Source organism: Mixia osmundae (assembly GCF_000708205.1).
Source record: "Mixia osmundae IAM 14324 unplaced genomic scaffold scaffold_4, whole genome shotgun sequence".
NCBI classification, from domain to species: domain Eukaryota; kingdom Fungi; phylum Basidiomycota; class Mixiomycetes; order Mixiales; family Mixiaceae; genus Mixia; species Mixia osmundae.
Genome location: NW_014575560.1, coordinates 2,501 through 23,946, shown reverse-complemented (window position 1 = coordinate 23,946; position 21,446 = coordinate 2,501). Strand labels below are relative to the sequence as shown.

The 21,446-nt window shown below is 54.9% G+C and overlaps 10 protein-coding genes across 10 annotated transcripts, besides 9 other annotated features; 5 read left to right on the top strand and 5 right to left on the bottom strand.

Moving 5' to 3' along the window:
* Positions 1-2: 2 nt before the first annotated feature.
* On the bottom strand, positions 3-3,820 carry L969DRAFT_93636 (uncharacterized protein; the record flags this gene model as incomplete). The annotated part of the gene is made up of 14 exons (XM_014712934.1): positions 3-1,063; positions 1,118-1,399; positions 1,454-1,781; positions 1,837-2,245; positions 2,308-2,371; positions 2,440-2,684; positions 2,737-2,802; positions 2,854-2,926; positions 2,976-3,024; positions 3,076-3,178; positions 3,232-3,320; positions 3,368-3,452; positions 3,503-3,550; positions 3,606-3,820. 14 exons carry the CDS (start codon positions 3,818-3,820, stop codon positions 3-5), a joined length of 3,117 nt encoding a protein of 1,038 aa, XP_014568420.1.
* Positions 3,821-3,873: 53 nt separating this feature from the next.
* On the top strand, positions 3,874-5,304 carry L969DRAFT_378868 (uncharacterized protein). The gene is made up of 9 exons (XM_014712933.1): positions 3,874-4,002; positions 4,055-4,127; positions 4,186-4,252; positions 4,311-4,467; positions 4,524-4,684; positions 4,733-4,780; positions 4,832-4,995; positions 5,052-5,206; positions 5,260-5,304. The coding sequence occupies exons 1-9, from the start codon at positions 4,000-4,002 to the stop codon at positions 5,269-5,271; spliced, it is 840 nt and encodes a 279-aa protein (XP_014568419.1). The 5' UTR covers positions 3,874-3,999; the 3' UTR covers positions 5,272-5,304.
* Positions 5,305-5,337: 33 nt separating this feature from the next.
* On the bottom strand, positions 5,338-7,879 carry L969DRAFT_93634 (uncharacterized protein; the record flags this gene model as incomplete). Its single annotated transcript, XM_014712932.1, has 2 exons — positions 5,338-7,245; positions 7,295-7,879. The coding sequence occupies 2 exons, from the start codon at positions 7,877-7,879 to the stop codon at positions 5,338-5,340; spliced, it is 2,493 nt and encodes an 830-aa protein (XP_014568418.1).
* Positions 7,880-7,933: 54 nt separating this feature from the next.
* Positions 7,934-9,512, top strand: L969DRAFT_23046 (uncharacterized protein; the record flags this gene model as incomplete). Its single annotated transcript, XM_014712906.1, has 3 exons — positions 7,934-8,915; positions 8,966-9,260; positions 9,314-9,512. 3 exons carry the CDS (start codon positions 7,934-7,936, stop codon positions 9,510-9,512), a joined length of 1,476 nt encoding a protein of 491 aa, XP_014568392.1.
* On the bottom strand, positions 9,209-11,960 carry L969DRAFT_72894 (uncharacterized protein). Its single transcript, XM_014712931.1, has 10 exons — positions 11,541-11,960; positions 11,464-11,485; positions 11,352-11,411; positions 11,185-11,297; positions 10,472-11,134; positions 10,308-10,425; positions 10,016-10,249; positions 9,862-9,968; positions 9,701-9,813; positions 9,209-9,651 (listed from the first exon to the last, which is right to left on the bottom strand). The coding sequence occupies exons 1-10, from the start codon at positions 11,640-11,642 to the stop codon at positions 9,591-9,593; spliced, it is 1,593 nt and encodes a 530-aa protein (XP_014568417.1). The 5' UTR covers positions 11,643-11,960; the 3' UTR covers positions 9,209-9,590.
* Positions 11,961-12,171: 211 nt separating this feature from the next.
* Positions 12,172-13,641, top strand: L969DRAFT_379003 (uncharacterized protein). Its single transcript, XM_014712930.1, has 2 exons — positions 12,172-12,450; positions 12,507-13,641. The coding sequence occupies exons 1-2, from the start codon at positions 12,286-12,288 to the stop codon at positions 13,380-13,382; spliced, it is 1,041 nt and encodes a 346-aa protein (XP_014568416.1). The 5' UTR covers positions 12,172-12,285; the 3' UTR covers positions 13,383-13,641.
* Positions 13,500-14,337, top strand: L969DRAFT_93630 (uncharacterized protein; the record flags this gene model as incomplete). Its single annotated transcript, XM_014712929.1, has 5 exons — positions 13,500-13,651; positions 13,703-13,758; positions 13,805-13,872; positions 13,920-14,129; positions 14,176-14,337. 5 exons carry the CDS (start codon positions 13,500-13,502, stop codon positions 14,335-14,337), a joined length of 648 nt encoding a protein of 215 aa, XP_014568415.1.
* On the bottom strand, positions 14,082-15,971 carry L969DRAFT_86375 (uncharacterized protein). Its single transcript, XM_014712928.1, has 6 exons — positions 15,860-15,971; positions 15,547-15,808; positions 15,356-15,496; positions 15,047-15,305; positions 14,176-14,995; positions 14,082-14,129 (listed from the first exon to the last, which is right to left on the bottom strand). Exons 2-5 carry the CDS (start codon positions 15,779-15,781, stop codon positions 14,431-14,433), a joined length of 1,200 nt encoding a protein of 399 aa, XP_014568414.1. The 5' UTR covers positions 15,782-15,808; positions 15,860-15,971; the 3' UTR covers positions 14,082-14,129; positions 14,176-14,430.
* Positions 15,972-16,075: 104 nt separating this feature from the next.
* On the top strand, positions 16,076-18,550 carry L969DRAFT_72884 (uncharacterized protein; the record flags this gene model as incomplete). The annotated part of the gene is made up of 6 exons (XM_014712927.1): positions 16,076-16,176; positions 16,227-16,297; positions 16,521-16,609; positions 16,664-16,797; positions 16,850-16,984; positions 17,038-18,550. 6 exons carry the CDS (start codon positions 16,079-16,081, stop codon positions 18,059-18,061), a joined length of 1,551 nt encoding a protein of 516 aa, XP_014568413.1. The 3' UTR covers positions 18,062-18,550.
* A 477-nt stretch (positions 18,551-19,027) lies between these two features.
* On the bottom strand, positions 19,028-19,183 carry L969DRAFT_47688 (uncharacterized protein; the record flags this gene model as incomplete). The annotated part of the gene is made up of 1 exon (XM_014712926.1): positions 19,028-19,183. A coding segment is annotated over one exon (156 nt), but the record flags the coding sequence as incomplete, so codon positions are not given.
* A 230-nt stretch (positions 19,184-19,413) lies between these two features.
* Positions 19,414-19,588: a sequence feature (Protein overlapping with rRNA (L969DRAFT_47457, KEI39784.1) was converted to a misc_feature.).
* Positions 19,589-19,630: 42 nt separating this feature from the next.
* Positions 19,631-19,812: a sequence feature (Protein overlapping with rRNA (L969DRAFT_47457, KEI39784.1) was converted to a misc_feature.).
* A 37-nt stretch (positions 19,813-19,849) lies between these two features.
* Positions 19,850-19,976: a sequence feature (Protein overlapping with rRNA (L969DRAFT_47457, KEI39784.1) was converted to a misc_feature.).
* A 38-nt stretch (positions 19,977-20,014) lies between these two features.
* Positions 20,015-20,064: a sequence feature (Protein overlapping with rRNA (L969DRAFT_47457, KEI39784.1) was converted to a misc_feature.).
* A 62-nt stretch (positions 20,065-20,126) lies between these two features.
* Positions 20,127-20,294: a sequence feature (Protein overlapping with rRNA (L969DRAFT_47457, KEI39784.1) was converted to a misc_feature.).
* A 37-nt stretch (positions 20,295-20,331) lies between these two features.
* Positions 20,332-20,470: a sequence feature (Protein overlapping with rRNA (L969DRAFT_47457, KEI39784.1) was converted to a misc_feature.).
* A 57-nt stretch (positions 20,471-20,527) lies between these two features.
* Positions 20,528-20,613: a sequence feature (Protein overlapping with rRNA (L969DRAFT_47457, KEI39784.1) was converted to a misc_feature.).
* A 144-nt stretch (positions 20,614-20,757) lies between these two features.
* Positions 20,758-20,827: a sequence feature (Protein overlapping with rRNA (L969DRAFT_47931, KEI39783.1) was converted to a misc_feature.).
* Positions 20,828-20,923: 96 nt separating this feature from the next.
* Positions 20,924-21,126: a sequence feature (Protein overlapping with rRNA (L969DRAFT_47931, KEI39783.1) was converted to a misc_feature.).
* Positions 21,127-21,446: the final 320 nt, after the last annotated feature.

Below are 21,446 nucleotides of genomic sequence, written 5' to 3'. Positions count from 1 at the left end.
CATTACATGCGATCTAGGGGCGTCACGCTGAGCAACTTGAGGGCGCTGTTGAGCACATCTCGTGCGCAGGAATACAGATACAATCGAGCGAGCGCAACGTCTGGTGCAGAACCTTTGACGATCAACACCTCCCAAGCCGAGCTGATGGCATGACATAGCTTGAAACAGAACGTGACGATCGTCGATGGCTCCTGCGCCTTGACGGCCATCCTGACGACGTCCGGGTAGGACGCAAGCATCATGACGATATCATGTGACTTTGGATCTTCGAGCAAGTCGGTATTGATTTTGCTTGCCCGTTCGTCATATGGCGGCAGCAAGGTCTCTGGTGCTGCTTTGCGCTCGACTGACGATAACCTGACGTGTGCGTACTGCAAGTAAGGTCCTGTGTCGCCTTCAAAGGATGTCATGCGATCGAGATTGAAGTCGTAAAAGTTGATACGCTTGCCCGACATATCTTGGATCTTGATGGCAGTCATACCAATCTCGTCGCTTGTCCTTTCTGGATCCGCAATCTGCGCATACTTTTCGGCATTGGACCTCATCTGCTCATGCATGCGCTCTTTGGCAGCGTCGAGGATCTCTTCAAGGAATTTGACTTCGCCTTTGCGAGTGCTCATGCCTCTGACCATACCAAAGTTGATGTGCTGCAGGTCTTTCGACCAAGCATATCCCATCAGGTCTAGTACCTTGAAGAATTGTGCAAGGTGTAGATCTTGCTGAGATGCGACGACGTAGATCATCTTGTCGAACTTGTACTTTTCGTATCTCTCGACGGCGCCGCCAATGTCCCTGGTAATGTAAAGCGTCGTGCCGTCTCGCTTCATCACCGGCGTCTTGCCGAGCTTGTACTTCTCTAAATCGATGAGCAAGGCGCCCCTCTGGTCGTGCACAATGTTGTCTTCTTTGAGCTTGCGAACCGCGGCTGCTTGTGATTCTGCAGATACGAGTGACTCGCCAGCGTAGATGTCAAAGGTGATGTTGAGACGAGCGTAGACTTGCTTGTACTTTTCAATCGAAAGATCGCGGAACTCTCGCCACAAGGCGAGACTCTCCTGATCGCCTGTTGCTGCCGTATCAGTCACAGCCACGAGATACGCGACGATGCATGACTGACCATTTTCCATACCCGCAAAGAATTTTCGAGCCTCGTTGTGGATGGCAGACTCTTCTTTCGCTGCGTCGACCTCTGGCTTCTGGGGCTCCTCGTCGGGCGCGTACTCCTTGCCTTGGGCCTCTGCTTCGGCCTTGGCGGCGGCTCGCTTCTTCTGGATGATCTCCTGCACTTCTGCCTCTGCGTCTCTGTTGATCTGGACGTAAATGTCGAACAGATGCTTGATTGCGTCTCGCTCGAGTGCATCACGCGAGCCTATCTTCCGGAATGCTACAGCTAGTAGACCTGCACAAGGTATGCTCGTCAGCGACATCGAAAGAGTCAGTGCGAAGCACTCGCCGAATTGCTTTCCCCAATCGCCCAAGTAGTTCATGGTGGTGACATCCCAGCCGCAGGCGCGATAGAGATTGGCGAGGAACATGCCGATGATCGTACTCCTCAAATGGCCCGCATGGAAAGGCTTGGCGATGTTTGGACTGGAGAACTCGACGATCATCTTCTTGCCCTTGCCTGATGCGTTGTGACCGTAGGATCCTTTGACCGGCGCGAGATGGGTAAGCTGGGTGATCTGGTTGAGGACGAGTCTCTGCAGCGTCGTCCGGCGATATGTGTACTGGAGCACTCCTCCAGCGGCAATACAAGCCGTCAGGTAATCGTCCGGAACAAACTGTGGCTTCATTTCATGAGCACGACGTTATGTACGCTCTGAGGAGGGGACGTGCCTTTGCTGCAGCAGCACTCGCATGATCTTGCGGCTTGCCCTTCAGTCTGAACCGGGCTACGGGTATCGTAGCATCCGAGACCTTTCTGCCGTGCTCGCACGCCTCTAGCACGACGTCTTCATTGAGCTCGAGCGCTTTCGTCAGGTGACGGGCGATGGCGAGTTTGAAGAGGTCAAGGGATGAACGGGAAGGATCGATGAGCGTCGAAGAGCTGTGCAATGGTTCGACGCCAGAGAAGAGTGGATCGTTGAGCCATGACGACGTTGAGGCCTCGGCCATGCTCCTATGGTCGCTCTTTGCGCGCAAGCTCGTTCCCGAGCTGAAACAAGCTATTGTCGGCCTGATGGTAGCGCCAAGAGGTCTCAAGCTGATCGCTCTGCTCGTCAGCCGTCCTAGCACTTGCCCACGCCTGCAAGCAATCGTTCTCAAAATTTTGTTGCTCACACTTTTTGGACTTTTGCGACATGCGACGCGCCCGTGGTGGTCAGGAGGAAGAAGCCCGGACGATCGAGCACAGAGGCACTCAGGGAGCAGACTACGAGGTCCAGAGATGCAAGGAATGATCATAGAACGAGCAGCTCGCTATCACGTCGTTCGTCGTACCTTCATCGTGAGACCAATCTGCGCCGTAAGCGAGCGACTCGTGGCCATCGAAGCGCGTCGTGACTTTTGCACTCGTCTGATCCTCGTCCAGGCTGAGGACCTTGAAGCCTTCGTGCATGCCAGCCGCGAGCAGCATATTGTGTCGGCTGGGGTGCCATTTGAGTCGCCAGAGACCGCCAAGCTCGGAAGCTGCGACGACGCCTTTCATCGAACGGTTATCGAACAGCCGCAGAGAACCGTCGTAGCTGTGAGTCTCATCAGACGAATCGAGCAGCAGTCGAACGAACTGGACCACACCTTCCTACTGCAAAGAGGTGTTCGTCATGAGGATTGCTCTGAATGGAGGTGACGCCGCCATCAAACCTGCGCAGCTAGTCTCCAGTGGGCGGCACAGATAAAAGCACAATTGCTGACCTCTTGTTCACCATGACCGGTTCGGTGAAGCTCGAGCGGGTGTCCCATACTTTGAGCTTGCAATCATCGCCGCCTGCGTGCGCTAATCAGGCGTCATACAGATCGGTACGGATGAAGCGTACCTGTCCAGACGCAAGCCGGCTGCCAGTAGTCAAACGCTGCTATCCAGGGCTACGATCTGCTCAGCTTGGCAGGACACGTGTCTGGACTGCTTTGGCTGACCTCAAAGTCATGCGCGCGCCACGTCTCCGTAATGCAGAAGTCGGCAGCTCCATCGAGCAATGCGATCGAGCCATCCGAAATGGAGCAAACAATCTTGACGTCGCTGCAAGCAAATGCAGGTGAGCATAGTCACGAGTATGTGAAAGCATTGCGGACGATTCAGAGAGACGATTGGACCAGTCCAGCGAGAGCACGAGCTTATCAGCCTCGGCGCATTGAACCTTTGTCAGATCTCGCAAGCGCCACTGCATGTCACTTGAGCGCAAGTCAGCGCATCAGAACCGTGGCCCACCCTGTCTTGCGAACTTCGATAGAGCTCGTGGAGTGCGATGCGACCCTTTGCGTCCGCCAGAGCGACTCGGGCAGCGTGATGATCCCTTGTTCGTGCGGCGTGAGTCTGCGCAGCGGATCTGTGAGTCTCACATACCACTTCGTGTCGAGTATGGCGGGACCATCGAATTTCTGCAGCTCCGTGCTGATCGGACAAGCTGTGAGTGGGTGCACGCAGAGAGAACAGATAGCGGGCTGACAGACTGCATTGCGCGTCTACGTCGTACAAGAGACACCGGCCGAGTCTGACCGTGGCCGGTGAAGCATCGTCCGTCTCGCCGAGCGCTGACTCATCTGGAGCGATCTGATAGGTCCCACAGAGCAGCAAAGATGGTACGGTAGGGCAGAATTCGACAGAGTCAGCGCTGTACTCCGTGTCGACGTGAGCAAGCGATTGTGCCTGACGAGGAGACATTGCGCGGTTGCAGTTGAGGCGATCATGATGTCGCTACCATAGCTTGGGAGTGCACATACAAGAAAGGCAATCAACGAGCAGGTCACGATTGTCAGAGAAGGCACCGTCGAGCTTGTCGGGGCGCGGCGTGTCACGAGCTGAAGCTGAAGTGCCAGCGCAAGCACTCCGTCAGGCCAGGCATGGTCAGCATGCGCAGCAGGAGAGACGGACCCAAGCTGATGTGACGAGGCGCAGTCCTTCAACGATCTCGAGCGTGGGCAGACCGGCCAAAGGTCCACTAACAACTTTAGCCACGATGATGATAGCGGTCCATCAGCCTTGTCGCTTGCATCCCCAGACAGAGGCTGAGGCTATGGATGACACAGAGACGAGCAACGCCTTTCGATCGTTGGCCAACAAGCTATCCCTCCAGATCTTCAAGATAACCTCAAAGTGAGCTCAGCGGATCCAGCTCGTCTCCCGCGCATCCTCATCAACAGAGCAATGGCAGTGTCACGGGCATCAACAAACTCGTCGAGCTGCTCGGGAGCACGAGGGACACGTCCGACCTGCGAACGAAGCTCCACGACCTGACCGAAGTGACTCGGGATCTCGTCAAGGGCTCAACGGATGAGCTCAAGTTGCTCACCAGCTGGACTCCCGAAAGCGTTCGTCGACACACCGAGCCAGTCGTCTCTGCTGATCCATGCTGCACGAGCAACAGAGGCACCAGAAATTGGAGCAAGCAAAGATCTCGCGCGACTTTCAGAGCGCTATGCTCTCCTTCCAGCGGATACAGCGCGCCAGTGCAGAGAAACAGCGGCAATTTGTAGACCGAGCCCGAGCAGTCGCCAGCGAACGCACTGTCGCTGCTCAGGAAGACGAGTACGTGTCGACGGTGGTTGCAAGGTTGCATGCTGATGCAAGGGCCAGGTATCGCGATGAGAACGACAGAACTAGCGTGGAACTGCAAACGCAAAGGTGCGTTCGAGTACCACATTCCTCGTGACCTGCCCATAGCCTGTCTCATAGACTCGTCACACAACAAGCGATACCCGAAAGCGAGCTCGGCTTCCAAGAGGCCCTCATCGAAGAGCGCGAGGGCGAGATCCGAGAGATCGAGTCAGGCATACATGAACTCAACGAGATTTTCCGTGATCTGGGAACGATCGTACACGAACAGCAAAGCATGATAGGTGAGCTCCCGCGGCCCGTTCAGTAAGGTAACGCTAAGCCCGAGTGACCTCATCAGACAATATCGAGAGTAATGTCATCTCGATAGCCAACTCGACCGAAGGCGCTTCAGAGGAGCTCGTACAAGCGCACCAATATCAGCGCAACGCAGGCAGGCGGAAGCTCTGCCTGCTCGTCATCTTCATCGTCGTCGTGGCCATCGTCTTGCTCGCTGTACTTCTTGCCATTCAGTCCTGGCTCCCACTCGCTGACACGTTGGCGAGCAGATCTTGTCGTAATTCACTGTCCATTGTTTGCACATTACTGGTCTCAACAACATACTGTCTTGCCTTGCTCGCGGTCCGTCAAAATACATACACGACCTGATCAGGTCGAACGAATAGACTTTGCTTGTGTGACCCAGATGGCATGTGTTGCTGGGACTGAGCATCCGCCTCGAAAGCCTCGTGGAGGCGCTTCAGGGCCAACGAGGTGGCAAAGTACCGTATACCATCCACTGATCCGTCCGTCCAACGTACTCGCAAAGCCGGATCGATGTCCTCCTCCATGACCGGCAGGGTCTCGTCATGCACCTCCAAGCCCACCCACGCGCCAGGCGCAAAATGGACCTCGCCCAGATAGTGCACAGAGGCGCGCAGCTTCGTACCCGGTGGATGATCGAGCATGACGACGCAAGGAATGCCTTCGCTGAGCTCAGTACCATGCTCTGTGGGATCCCAGTCGACCGCGGCTGACGTGCGAGGTGAGCCTGTGTCGACTTCGAGGATCGCCTGATTGCTGGTCGATGCTGCGCGTGAACGAGATGTCGTGGCGACAGGAGAGTCGTCGACAGTTGCCAGCTTGCTCATGGCATGCGAAAGTCCATTGATCTGGTGTGTGCCCATGACCGGCGCCGCACTCGTCGGCCGTGCGGCGGTCGTTTTGCGTGATTCATTGATGCGAGGGCTCGAGGAATATCCCGCCAGGCCGAGAGAGCGTGCGTGAGAAGGCGCTTGCGATTCAGACATGGCGCGAGAAGCGCCGCCCTCTCGTCGGGTTGTCCTTATGACGCTAGCAGATTCTGCTCTAGACACCGGCTTACGATACGTCGATATTTTGCTGTCCGTCGACAACAGTCTTGATGGACGCGTAGGATCAGTAGCAGGCAATCTGCTCTTGTGAGGATGCTGCTTAGGCACATGTGCCGTCAAATCAGCCACTGATATATGCAAGGCGTCTGCAATATCCTGCAAATTCGCCGACGACTGATGAGCGAATGAGCCGGCTTGGTGCATAGCGGGCCAGCGAGCTTTGAGGAAGCGAGTAATGCGGTCGAGTGCACGCTCAGACGCTTCGCGCGTGCGTGCCGCACCGTCGTGCTCGATCGTGGCACGATGCTTGCAAAGCGCTACATACGTCGTTGCGGCCGTCTCGATGGTCGGCTGGCTACCGACGGTATCGAATAGCTCCTCGAGCGCATCGTCTGAGAAGTCGACACCACTGAGCAAGGCAGTAAAGCTGGGCGAGCACAAGATATCGTCCAGCGAGGTCTGGACGACCGTAGTGACGCGTTCCGATATGGGTTCGAGCATAGCAGCCAGATGCTGAGCCCAGCTATGCTTGCCGTGAGCATCGATACGATTCTGAAGCGTTCGCTTGGCTCTGATGGCATCGCATAGTGTTGTCGCTGTTGTGTGAGCACAAACCTCAAGAACTAGGCTCTGCTGCGTAGCTTGATCAAGGGCACCGATCTCTTGAGCCCAAGCCTCGCCCCAGGCGGTGGTCACGACCTTGCGAGAGCCTTCTTGTAATCGCCGACAAAAGACATCGGGCGATTCGCAAAAGGCGAAAATCTTTGCTGCTCGTCTCGCTGATGCGCCGGTAAAGTTGCGAAAGCCGTGACACATGGACTCGATCTCCCGTTCGATCTCTGTCTTCAGATCCTCTGAGCCGAGATACTCTGCGCAACGCCATATCTGCATGGCGGTCGCCAAGTCTACTGTCTTGGAAGTAAAGCGGACCGAGCCGCAGTAGAAGTACCCAAGCACGAAATGTATGGCCTGGCGTGTGAATGGTGGCGAAGGCAGGGCATAGGCGTTCTGATGCGAGTCCGCGTAAGGCGACAGAACGAGTGCTGAGAAGTATGTACATCGCGAACAGAGTATAGCGCGATGGGCAGACATAGCAATCCCTTCTGCTGAACCATCATTCTCGTCCTCGATAGTCAGCTTCACATCTGCGAACAATTGCGAGCGCCACAGATAGAGGAAGTCCTGTCGGATTGCTCAGCCCGAGAACGCGCGCAGAAGGTCGGGGACCTACTTCCGAAAGGCGCTCGATGCGCTGGGCTTCCAGGTGGGGCGCCGTGGAGATCTCGTCTGGCTCATCAGACAGAAAGGCGTCAACGTCGCGCAATCTCTCGGCGGTGTAGAAGTAGAGCAAGTGAGCCTTGAGGAGCGCAACATCATAGTCATCCAAGCGCACAGATGTCTTGACTGTCGTGGTCGTCGTGCCGTTGGAAACATGTCGGTCTGATGGTGTGCGTTCGCGCTGATGGTGCTCAGAGGGACTTGCATTCTGCTTGCCGTTCGAATGGCTGGCGGAAGCTAGGAACTTGGCCTTGAAGCGGGCGCTCGAACGAGAGTAGACGATCGCTTTGTGCGCCCATATTTGCGTTCCATCTGCGAGAACCCAGCGCAAATCGCCGAAACGATGCTCAGCGTGTTCGAGGAGCTCGCCGAGCTGTTGCTTCCATTGTCGTCTGCTCGCCGGCAGAGGACGGTCCTGCCTGGGTGAGCTCGCCAGGCCAGCGCTCGTCGTCGTCATCTCATTGTTGGCAAGGCGCTGGCAGGCAGGCTGGCCACGCTCGCTTGTTCGCGTGCCATCGTTGCCACGCGGTCCGGCCATCGCATGCTCCGGCATTGTCTTCGTCCCTCCAAGCCAGCGATACATCTTCGAACGATGGCGACGAGCATCGCCGTCAAGCCAGACGGTACCCCTCTCAGCCAGTCATCTTTGGCCGATGTCAAGGAGCTGTGGTCGACCAGCAAGGCAAAGTCGAAGCACGGCGAGTCTCGCTTGTTCTATGGCGTTGGTGACAGGAAGCAGACTGTCCTTGCACTCGGGGTCGGGGAGAAGGAGCCCAAGACAGAGTATGAGAAGAGAGAAGTCTCCCGCAAGCTCGCCGCCACGGCCGCAAAGCAACTCAGAGATCATGAGGAGTCGATCAAGATCGATCCGGTCTACTCGGCCCATGCTGCAGCAACGGGCGCTCATCTCGCACTGTTTGCCTGGAACCTCAAAACGTCGGACAAGGCAAAGACTGCCCTCGCTACTGCCAAGGCTGCCAAGCTCGAGCTTGCAAGTGACGCATCCATCCAGCCTTTGTCAATCGATGTCGGTCTCGATTGGCAAACGGGCAAGATCTACTCTGAGGCCCAGAATCTCTGCAGAGAGCTTCAGGAGCTGCCAGCCAATCTCTGCACGCCTACTGTGTTCTGCGAGCGCGCCCAGGAACTCTTCAAGGGCCATGCCAACGTCACCCTGAACGTCCATGATGCAGAATGGGCAAAGAAAGAACGCATGAATATGTTCCTCAGTGTGGCCGCCGGCTCGGACGAGCCTTGCAGATTCCTCGAAATCATCTACGAAGGCGCAGTGGACAAGCAGCCTATCGCCTTTGTTGGCAAAGGCATCACCTTTGACTCGGGCGGTATCTCCCTCAAGCCAGGTGCAGATATGAAAGCGATGCGATCGGACATGGGCGGGGCTGCCAATTTACTGTCTGCCCTTCACGCTATCGTGCAACTGAAGCTGCCTGTGAAGATTGTCTTCGTTACGCCCCTCACCGAGAATATGCCGAGCGGAAAGGCTACGAAACCGGGCGACATCATCACCGCTCGCTCCGGCAAGACAGTCGAAGTCGACAACACTGATGCCGAAGGTAATCGCACTCCGTGGAGCATATGTCCACGAGCTGAATGGGTTGAGCAGGTCGGCTTGTGCTCGGAGACGCGCTCGACTATGTCGCAACGACCTATCATCCTTCCACGATTATCGACGCGGCCACACTGACGGGAGCAGCGATGATCGCGCTTGGACAAGTCTATGCAGCCGTGTATGCAAGTTCAGACGACCTCTGGCACGAACTCGAGGCGGCTGGCAGAGCAGAGCATGACCGCTTTTGGCGCATGCCACTGGACGATGAGTATCTCAACTGGATAAATCATACTGGCGCAGATCTTTGCAACACAGGCGGCCGCTACGGAGGCAGTATCACTGCGGCCATGTAAGCATTCCTAGTGGACTGTAAACAGCGGGCTGAGAACACGCGTGCGTCAGGTTTCTGCGTGAGCACGTGGCAGGCTTAGCCTGCAATTCGAAAGATAAAGAACCAACCGATACGGTGCGCTGGGCTCACATCGACACGGCGCCGGTCATGCAGTATACAAAGGCGCTAAACGATTACGAACGTGTCGGTATGAGCGGTCGTCCTGTAAGAGCCATCATCGAATGGGCGCGACAGCAGTCGCAGCGATGATGCACTGAAAAATGTTGTCCATTGAGCTGCAAAGAGTACAAGCATGGCTTTTCGATCCTTTCCCTCTATCTGGTCAAGCTAGCATGGCTTGAGCTCGAAGCCGCTCTGTTCTGTCGGTACTGAGAGGATTCTCATAGTGCTGTTGCAGACAGATGAGCACAGCGCAGACGTTCATGCGAGGTGCTTACTTGGTGTTGAAGCTCTGAGACTTCCAGCCTTGTACTGCAATGACGGTCTGCCCGTGCTTTACGACGCCCAATTGCAAGGCCCTGCTCAGGCCGAAGCGAATGCGGTTGTCAATCTACTCCTGCCGTCAACGATAGCCGTGACAGCATCAACAGAAGCTTACGTCAACTTGCCAGCCCTCGTCAGATTCAGGTCGAGGTTCGGAGTAGAGGAACGGATAGCAGCCGCGATGCAAGTGGATCTGACGAGCAGTTTGGTCATTTCGTGTGACTGCACTCCTATCAGCGCTAGCCGATTGGGTCTATTCGTCGCCGCACCTGTCAGGATGGGCACAGAGGGTCGATATTTGCTGATCAAACGAGCTGTATTGCCGCTTGTGGACATGACGATGATTGCGCCTGCCTTTTGTTCGAGCGAAGCTGCCACTGCCGAAATGGCAACAGTCTCTGTGGTGGCCGTTGGGCGAGGTGTCAGCGAACGGAGTTCGTTGAAGAGAGGAGGGTAGCAGATTGTGGATTCAGCAAGGTAGCATGTCTCTGCCATCATCTGGACTGATACCGCGGCGCAGGCGTTAGCCAAAGCGCGGACAAGATTCCAGGCAACGCTGACCTGCTTGCAAGGGATAAGATCCCTTCGCTGTCTCGCCCGAGAGCATGACGCAGTCTGCGCCATCGAGGACAGCATTGGCCACATCCGACACTTCTGCGCGCGTCGGGCGGGGGTTGTACTATGCGTGGGTCAGCTGAGAGCGCACGCGAGCCCGGGAAGCTGACCGTCATAGATTCAAGCATCTGGGTTGCGCAGATCGAAGGCTTGCCGATGACTTGGCATTTTGCGATCATCATCTTTTGCGCCATGAACACCTGACTTGCCGGGATCTCGATGCCGAGATCACCACGAGCGACCATGATGCCGTCTGTCTCTTTGAGGATCTCATCGAAATTGGCAACGCCTTGAACGGATTCGATCTTGCTGACAATCTTGACGTTCTTGCCCGCCTCGCCAAGGTAACGGCGGATCTCCCTGACATCTTCGCCGCGTCTGATAAAGGAAGCAAAGATCATGTCGACGCCGTTTTTGACGCCAAAGGCGATGTCATCTTGATCTTTCTGTGAGATCGCGGGCAGGTCGACGTCTGTGCCGGGCAGATTGACGCCCTTGCGAGATGAAAGTGTGCCATTGTTGATCGACTCGACCTGGACGGTGACATTGTCGGCCGCGACGGAGAGAACCTTGAAGGCGAGGATGCCGTCATCGATAAAGATGGGCTTGCCTTCTTCGATCATCTTTGGCAAATTCTTGTAATCGATGTACATGATCTTGTCGTCGCATTTGTCAGCGTAGGCGGGGTCAGTCGTGATAGTCATCCTATGGCCTGCATCGATTTTGATGTCGGCATCGTTGATCATGTTACCCGTGCGGATCTCTGGCCCTTTCTGTGAACTTCACTGTCAGTCATGCCTCCTATGGCAAGGACGCGACTTGCGGTGTCGAGAGCGATGGCCAGAGGGCGACCCTCCGAGGCGGCTTCGGCTTTGCGTGTGTTGTCGATGACGCTCTGATGGTATTCATACGAGCCATGCGAAAAGTTCATACGGACTATCCGGCAGTATTGTCAGTGATGCAAGGGCTTGAAAGCGCGCAAAGACTGACCGACGTTGATGCCAGTCTGTCTCAGCTTGGTGATCATCTCTGGACTGTTCGTCTTGGGACCTGGTAGCTTGATGTGGTCAGCGAAGATGTCGTTTGTCAGTGCTTGACCGACCAATGGTAGCGATGATGGATGTCTGCCCGCAATGTCAGCACATGGACAAGCAGACTTTTTTTTCCGGGCTGACTTACTTTGCGCAAGAACTTTGGATTCAGACCGTCCTCTACCGCGGGTGGGATCGAGAGCGTCGAGAGCCATTCCAGCTGAGATCCGATCTGAGGAAGTTCCGGCATGCCTGTCAGCCCTTGCTAATAAAGAGGAAATCTGTGCGACGCGAGGGAGCTCTGACAGGGGGACCGCAGACCGGAGCGCCACAGCTGACATTCGCAGAACGTATCGCAGTGCTTGTCCCCGCAAGCTTGACGGAATACTGCCGAGCTCACGCGAGCCATGGAGGGCGCAATGTTCTGCCCACGTTTGGGCTTGATCTCCTATCAGTTCGCTTGACGACAAGCAGCTTGTCAACGACGTCGCGATCGACGTCGCAAGCCAGTGCTTACTCGATTGAGCTTGACAGGCCGCCGTCAAACAAAGACTGACGAGCAGAGGCAGGATGGGGCACAGGCGATAAGGATTGGGCAGGAGCAGCTCCCACGGACGGCAGACCGAGGAGACGGGGCTAGAAGAGCGACTGACCGTGTCTGCCGGAAGCATCTTGGTGTCGAGCACTTGGTCCGTCGTCTTGGCTGATGACTGTCTACGCTAGTGACGACTCGAAGTTTGCGTTGGGCAACGACAGCTGCAACAGCAGTCGATCGCTGCGAGCGCGTCACGTCTTTTCTCAGCTTCTCCCCACGAATGTCCCCAGTCTTCCGGCAATTGCACGCCGGCAAGGCGCTTGCGAACCCGTCTACTTCGCGGTAAAGCGCTGGCAAGATGAGTCAGCACTCTCAGATTGTACTGTCGCAGCGACCGAAGAAGGGCATCGATCCATCATTGGAAAGCGGGACATTCAAGCTCGAAAGAGTGTCCACGCCGTCTGCAAGCGACATTTCGCCCGACGATGTGCTCATCAAGGTCGATACAGTCTCGCTCGATCCCGTACGTCTACCAACAATACTCGCGTGACGCGCGCTGACCCCTATGCGTTCGCTCAGGCAATGCGAGGCTGGCTCAATGACATCCGCTCTTACGTGCCGCCCGTCAAAATAGGCGAGGTCATGCGAGCAGGCGGTCTTGGTACCGTCATCGCTGTCGGCAAGTCCGTAAAGAAGCTCAAGCAAGGCGACAGCGTCTATGGCACGCTGGGGTGGCAAGAGGTCGCAGTCGTGCCCGCCAAGGAGCTTCAGAAGATAGAGACTCCCAAAGGCGCGACCAGGAACGACTGGCTGGGCGCTCTGGGCTTGACAGGCCTGACAGCCTACTTCGGTCTCCTCGAAGTCGGCAAAGTCAAAGCTGGGGAGACGGTGCTCGTCTCTGGCGCTGCTGGTGCCGTTGGTTCCATGGCGTGCCAGATCGCAAAGCTAAAGGGGTGCAAGGTGATTGGTATCGCGGGCACGACAGAAAAGTGCGACTTCCTACGCAGCGAATGCAAGGTCGACCAAGTTCTCAACTACAAAGACGCCGACTTCAAGGCTAAGCTTAGGTCGATACCCTTATTTGACGTCTTCTTTGACAACGTCGGCGGCGAGCAGCTCAACATTGCTCTTCAGAGAATGCGGCCCAAGGCCCGCGTGGTGCTCTGCGGCGCAATAGCTGGCTACAACGGCGAAGAAGGCCAGGGACTGACGGCGTATCCCGCCTTGATTGCCTTCAAGGCTAGGATGGAAGGCTTCATCGTATTCGAGTATGAAAGTCGGTACGCGGACGCGGCGAAAGAGATCGCAGGTTGGTTAGCAGAGGGCAAAATCAAGCGCAAGGAGACCAAGCTCAAGGGCATCGAGTCTTGTCCAGGCGGACTTGTTGGCCTCTTCGAAGGCGCCAACACAGGCAAGATGCTGGTTGAGTTCTCCAGTCCGAGCTCTCACCTGTAGCCTGTCATAACGCATTGGTCGGGATGCTCAATGAGGGATTGCCACGTCACGTCGCGCAGCCCCGCGCGTCATCGATGATATCGATGCAGTGATTTTTGCTGATGCACTCATTCATGCATGCTCGCCACGCCTGACTTGTCACATCTGACGAGGGCGGATTGGGAGCATGTGTATGAGCCAGCCGAGGATACATTCGTCCTCCTTGATGCCCTTGAGCTTGACGCAGCTTGGCTCCGATCGCGTCAACATTGCGTCTGCCTCGAACTAGGGTTTGTGCCTCTACAGCCGTGCAACCGAACGGCCTGATTCTCCCGTCACAGCTCAGGGTCAGGCTGTGTGTCCGCATTCCTGGCAAAGATCATTGGGAACCAGCATCGTACGTGGCATGACACACCGTCAAGCTCGTTACTCAGTCTATCCAGTCTTCCTCGCGACTGATCTCAATCCTTATGCATGCTCAGCCACGGCCCGCACGGCTGCTCGGAATGAGGCGAGCGACACACAAGATTCGCAGTGCCATAGCTGATAGCGAACAAGGTGGCTGTGGACATAGCACAAGCGGATCTCTTCAGTGGCCTGAAAGACCGCCTGAAAGGGCGCATCGACGTACTCATCTTCAATCCGCCTTACGTGGAGACGGAAGAGGACGAGCAACTTGAAGCACAGATGGGCAAAGATGTACAAGGTGCCTGGGCGGGCGGCGATGGAGGCATGACAGTCACGAATCGCGTCCTTGATGCTTTGCCAGTCAGCCAAGTCAGCGCATGGCAAGGACAGGCTGACGCTCGAACAGGACCTGCTGTCGGCTCGCGGCATATTCTATCTAGTAGCGATTTCGCAGAACGATCCGCAAGCTATCATCGAGAGTCTCAACAGTCGGCACTTCTTCGCTCAGATCAGTCTGAAGCGCAGAGCTGGACGTGAGCATCTGCACATCATTCGTTGCACGCGCTAGCCGCGATATTGTTGTGCCGATTGAGAGTGGCAATGTCGTATGTATGCTTCTGAAGACAACAACACGTTACTTCGTAATGGTCCATGATCTATTCTAGAAGGCAGCGGTAGCATCTACCTCGATGGTGGGCACAATCGATGCCATGAACTTGAGAAAGACGAGCAGATACTGATCGACGCGCAAGCCTTCCGGTTGCTCCATCGCGTCGTCGCTTGTGTCTGCTACGCTGGTCGAAGGCGAGACATCTTTCTTTGATTTGCCATGATGTGTTGCTTTCTTCACGACGCCGCCAAGGCCCCAGGTCTTACTCTTCTTGCCCTCTGCCTTTTCTTTCTGAAGTTCCTTCCGCTGAACATCGACTACGCTCGCGTTCATCCTATCAATGACTTTCTTCATCACGTTGGCATGTTTGCAAGGATGGACGCTGGCCATGCTGATACCGCTCAGATGTGGGAAGGGCTCGATGGTGACCGTCTTTTGCGCATAATCTGTGCTGATATCCTGAAAGACGAGCTGGGGCTTGAGCAAGCGTTTGTGTTCATCGAATCCGTTGAGCCACATTCGAGGCGTTTGGTAGTACTTATCGTAGGTGATGTAGCAATCGTAGGTGCGCACACTCAGCAGGTTATCGTTGCCTTTGCTCGCAGTTTCGTCAGTACTATTTCTATGATCAGCACGCAAGCGTGATCACGAGGATGTGACTACTGACGGGCTAGCGACTTCCTGTCGAACAGCGGCGGTATCTTCCGCCTCTGTCATGCCACCTGCATCGAGCGCATCATCCTCCTCTTCGTCCATGTCAGGTATCTCGTCCATGTCCGGGATATCATCGTCTGCTGGCGCTTGCTCGTTCTGATCGTCGATTGCAAGCTTGCCGAGGTTCGTGCGGAGCTTACGCTCCGGCGAGCCCTCTATCTCTGGAATCTCCCTCATGGACTGCTCAACAGAGCCGGTACTTGTTCGCTTGTCTGCCCTGCCGTGTTAGCTGCTTCTTCTGAGGCGGAACTTGCCTACGCACTACCGGAGCCGCCCGTGTGGGTCGCGACCCACTCATCGCCCTCTTCACCTTGCTCACCATCCAGATCGAAGCGCATCAGCGCCTCGGCGTCCTCGTCTGCGTCGGTGTAGACCATCTGGGAGCATCGTCGGAGACATGGCACTGCGCTCGTCAATGATCACACTCGCCGAAGTGATAAGCTGGCCGCGTACCACTGCGCGAGATCAGAAACTGCTTGTCATCCGGAAGAAAGTCGCGCTGCTTGGACTTGTCGCCCGGCGCCCATTGCCAGGTCGGGAACTTGTAGGTCAGGAAATCGCCAGCAGCTACAAATTCGGCTGGCGTGATCTGCCCGTGCTCCCTGAATCTGCTCTCGCGAAGAACGGGGGAGAGATAGTCTCTTGCGAGCCAAAACTGTGTCTGAATAGAGTTGTGGATGGACTGCATGTCGCCAAAGCGGTGCCAGAATGAGCGCTAGTCGAGCAGCTGTCAGAGCTGCTTCTCTCGCAATGTTGATCTGCTTACCCCCGCTGGCTATGCTTGAGCCTCTGCTGGTCGTATCGCTGCCTGTGACAGCCTCTTTCACCCGGCCTGAACGCTACAAAGACTGCTGCTCCTCTTGGCCGCCAACTCGCGCGAGAGCTAGAGTCTCGCTGGCGCGTCGCAATTAGCCCGAAGCCCGAGTCAGTAAAGACCGCAACAGGCTGCCTCTGGAGTGAGCTCGCTCACCAGTCGAGCAGCCAAATGTTCTGCGCAATCTCGGGCGGTCCGCCGATCTATCCAGTCGTATCTGTCAAGAGCGGCTTGATCTACGAAAAGGAGCTGATTGTCAAATACATCAGGTGGGCCGTGTGCACACGCTCGAGAGGCAAGAGCTGACCGTCCGACACAGGGAGAACGATGGCAAGGATCCAGTGACGGGGCAGGAGCTAGCTGAGGAAGACTTGATCGATGTCAAGACATGTCAGTCGGCCCTCGCTCAGCTCTCTCTTCCGCCCCGCCTCTCGCTTTTCTCCTGATGAGTCGCCAAGAATCAAAACTCAAGGACTAGAAGGCTGATGTTGAGTCGGTCATCTCGACCGGCGTTGAGATCACTGTTCTGTTATTCTGACCGAACCCACGCTGCCCCTCGCTGAGCCTCTAGCCGTGGCATGGCTTTGTGCTGACTTTGCTCTTCGTCAATCAGCGCCCTCTGCACCTGCCGCACCTCCCAGACCGCCCACGCTGTCCAGCGTGCCGAGTCTGTTGCACGCCTTGCAAAATGAATGGAATGCCGTAGGTCGTCTTCTGGCTCTGATGCAGCGCCACGCTGACTCGAGTCACTTACAGTTGATGCTCGAAACCCATGCGCTCAGAAAGACGACCACTCAGCTCCGGCAAGAGCTGTCGCATGCACTGTACAAGGAAGATGCGGCCATGCGCGTCCTTGCGCGCATCATGAAGGAGCGCGATCAGGCCAGAGAGTCAGGCTTTGCGTCCTGCTTCTACGCCGCGCTGACCAACGTCACGTCACAGCGCCCTCGCGAGCGTGCAGACTACATTGGGCGTTGCGCCTGCCAACGGCACTGCGGATACCGAGATGTCGGACGAAGCAGTCTCTTCGAAACTGCCTGAAAGCGTCACGCAGCGCATCACGCAGACCTCAGAAAGGTTTGCATCTCGAGGCAGGTCATCAAGAGGCCAAACTGACAGATACCGTGCAGCTTATCAGCAACGCGCAAGAAGCGGAAACCTGCAGCCGACTGGGCGACTCCGACCGATGTCAAAGCCTTTGCGCCAAAGGAAGTCATACCGAGCATGCATTCTGCAAAACCGGCAGGCATCACCGCGCTTGATATCGCTCGTGACAGCAATCTCGTGCTGACAGGCGGCAACGATAAGCATGCGCAGATCTACGATCGCAAAGCTGGCAAGATTCTTGCGACACTCAAGGGCCATACCAAGAAGGTTACGGCGGCGCTCTTTGTCGATTCGGATGCTTCCCTTGATCTGCCCAAACATGTCATCACGGCCAGTGCGGACAAGAGCATCCGCATCTGGTCGGCGCCGGACGCAGGCTCAAAATCAAAGGCAAGCTACGTCGTACAGGCGACGTTGACGGATCACACCAGCGATGTTACCGGTTTGGCTATACACCCCTGTGGCAGCTTGTTTGCGTCTGCCTCACTTGATGGTACCTGGATTCTGTACGATCTCGAGGGCGAGGCGCCAGCGAACGTGCTCAGTATAACAGTGCCCGGGTCGATACCGTGCACAAGCATCGCCTGGCATCCTGATGGCGTGCTTCTCGGCGTTGGTCTGGAGGATGGGCAGCTACGCGTATACAACGTGCCTCAAAGCTCAGAAGCTGCCACCTTCAGCGCACATGCAGACAAGAGTGCAGGTGCTGTCGTCAGTCTCGACTTTAGCGAGAACGGCTACATCCTCGCTTCTGCCGCTGCCAATGTAGGAGCCGCCATCGAGATATTCGACCTGCGCAAGCTTGCTAATACCAGATCTATCGAGCTTGCAACGCCAACGAGCAAGGTCAACAAGGTTGCATTCGATGCGTCTGCCCAATTCCTGGCTGCAGTCGGCTCGGAGGCGAATCTATACCAGAACAAAACTTGGGAGACGCTTCTGTCAAGCTCAACCAATGAAGCCGAACTGACAGGGGTTGCATTCGGCTCGAACGGCAAAGAGATGCTCGTCAGTGGTCTTGATCGGGCCATAAGAGTGTTGTCGTGAAGGGCTGATTTCATCGCTAAATCTGTGCTTTGGTTTTGAGCTGCTTGTGAGTGGAGCAGGAAGGTGATCCTGCCAGTCTCGCTCTGCATGCAACTTGTCAAAGCTTGAAGCTTGGCCGACTGCAAGGACATGCCGACCATGGTCCTCACAGCGCCAGACGATGGTCGATAGACAACTTTACTGATTTCTCGAGACAAGCCACGGCTATGGTAGTAGGGAATGCATGCATTGACAAGTCGAGGTGCGCAATTCGTCATCAGCGAGAGCAATGGCGAGAGAGATGCCGCGCAGGATTGAATCGACACTGATCTGCCGACTCGAATCTACCGGGGTACGTATCTTCCAAGTTTCCGTTAGCTTGCTCTGTCTGATGCAGACGATGCGAGGAAGATCGGTGATGTCANTGAGNGTGAGAATGTATATTCAAGGTAGGCGATTGTCGATANGCAAGCGAGTCGGTGTCCAAGTCATGACGGGTCGAGAGATGGCCAGAGCAATGCATATGACCAGTAGTCTGACAATGAAGCTGATGAGTTAGCAAAGCGAGCGTGCTATTGCGTCGGCGAAGACAGGAAGACAGATGATGATACTGAGCGAGTGCGCGCTAGTGCGCGCTGGGTCGTGTGTACAAATCGACGCGAATGAAGGTGATCTCAACTAAATCTGCGAGCAGANNGAGATGTCNANGAAAAGTCNCGACAGANTATCTGGTGTANTCTGACTGACCAAAAATATTGGACAACTCATGAAGAGACGAGAGAGATGCAAATCGAATCGTCTGATCAGACTNACNANAGGGACCGAAGGAATCGAATGCTTGGATTGAGGAGCGTCTGTGGCCGAGTAGGGTCGCGGCTAGTCAATCGAGCTGAATTCTTCCAGCGTGTGTTGCGATTTCGCAACAAGCTGAAGGCCTAGTTTACGTTTGCGAAAGCGTGACGGGGATGTAGAGGTGGATTGGATTGCCTATGGCCAGACTATAAGTGCAAGAAACCACCGAATGGGAGAACCGACTGTGAGCGGCGCTGATCGATGATCAGAGCAGCTGCTCACAGGTTTGTCTTCACCGACGATGGCTCGGTCTGGTATTCCTTGGAATCCAGGCTGGGTCGTTGGAGATGCTAGGACGGAGACCAACTGAGCTGACGGATGCNAANGCAAACGTCAAGCGAGATAAGGTGAATCACGCCCGCGAGTACGATNGGGTACTGGCGGCACTCGTGCTTGCACGAGGTGGAGTGATAGATACCTGGTTGATCCTGCCAGTAGTCATATGCTTGTCTCAAAGATTAAGCCATGCATGTCTAAGTGTAAACAAATTTATACAGTGAAACTGCGAATGGCTCATTAAATCAGTTATAGTTTATTTGATGGTTCCTTGCTACATGGATAACTGTGGTAATTCTAGAGCTAATACATGCTGAAAAGCCCCGACTGGCAACGGAAGGGGTGTATTTATTAGATACAAAATCAACGCTTCTTTTAGCAGCGCTTGGTGAATCATGATAACTTGTCGAATCGCACGGCCTCGAGCTGGCGATGCTTCATTCAAATATCTGCCCTATCAACTTTCGATGGTAAGGTAGTGGCTTACCATGGTGACGACGGGTAACGGGAAATAAGGGTTTGGTTCCGGAGAGAGGGCCTGAGAAACGGCCCTCAGATCTAAGGAGTGCAGCAGGCGCGCAAATTATCCCATCCCGATTCGGGGAGATAGTGACAATAAATAACAATGTAGGGCTCTTTTGGGTCTTGCAATTGGAATGAGTACAATTTAAATCCCTTAACGAGGATCAATTGGAGGGCAAGTCTGGTGCCAGCAGCCGCGGTAATTCCAGCTCCAATAGCGTATATTAAAGTTGTTGCCGTTAAAAAGCTCGTAGTCGAACTTCGACTCGGACGAGCCGGTCCGCGTCTTTTGTACGTGTGTACTGGTCACTCGTCCGGGTTTACCTCTTGGTGGGCGCCGATGTCGCTTCAGTGCGTCTTGTCGGTTTGCTCCGCTCAGACGTTTACTTTGAAAAAATCAGAGTGTTCAAAGCAGGCCGATTTAGTGCCCGAATACATTAGCATGGAATAATAGAATAGGACAGCGTCTCTGTTTTGTTGGTTGCCTTGGAGATGCCGTAATGATGAATAGGGGCAGTTGGGGGCATTCGTATTCCGTTGCTAGAGGTGAAATTCTTGGATTGACGGAAGACGGACTACTGCGAAAGCATCTGCCAAGGATGCTCTCATTGATCAAGAACGAAGGTCGGGGGATCGAAAACGATTAGATACCGTTGTAGTCTCGACAGTAAACGATGCCGACTGGGGATCAGTGCAGGTTTTATTGATATGACTGCATTGGCACCCAAAGAGAAATCTTTAAGTCTAGGTTCGGGGGGGAGTACGATCGCAAGGTTGAAACTTAAAGGAATTGACGGAAGGGCACCACAAGGTGTGGAGCCTGCGGCTTAATTTGACTCAACACGGGGAAACTCACCAGGTCCAGACACAAAAAGGATTGACAGATTGATAGCTCTTTCTTGATCTTGTGGTTGGTGGTGCATGGCCGTTCTTAGTTGGTGGAGTGATTTGTCTGGTTAATTCCGATAACGAACGAGACCTTGACCTGCTAAATAGACCCGTCGGCCTTGTGCTGACGTTTGGTTCTTCTTAGAGGGACTGACATCGTTTAGGTGTCGGAAGTTTGAGGCAATAACAGGTCTGTGATGCCCTTAGATGTTCTGGGCCGCACGCGCGCTACACTGACTGATCCAGCGAGTTATTTTACATAATCCTTGGCCGGAAGGCTTGGGTAATCTTGTGAAACTCAGTCGTGATGGGGATAGAGCATTGCAATTATTGCTCTTCAACGAGGAATACCTAGTAAGCGTTTGTCATCAGCAAGCGTTGATTACGTCCCTGCCCTTTGTACACACCGCCCGTCGCTACTACCGATTGAATGGCTTAGTGAGGTCTCCGGATCGGCTTTGCGGAGCGGGCGACTGCACTGCTTGGCTGAAAAGTTGAACGAACTTGGTCATTTAGAGGAAGTAAAAGTCGTAACAAGGTTTTCGTAGGTGAACCTGCGAAAGGATCATTATTGAACTACNCTTGGGGAAGGGTCTGTGCGCGAGAGCGGCAGGTCTTCTCTGTACACACGTGCACTGTCTTTTTTTCACACAAACGAGTCGAGGATGAAAAATTATACAAAAAAGAAAATAAAACTTTCAGCAACGGATCTCTTGGTTCTCGCATCGATGAAGAACGCAGCGAAATGCGATACGTAATGTGAATTGCAGAATTCAGTGAATCATCGAATCTTTGAACGCACCTTGCACGATCTGGTATTCCGGATCGTATGCCTGTCTGAGTGTCATGACTCTCTCACCCTTGCTCT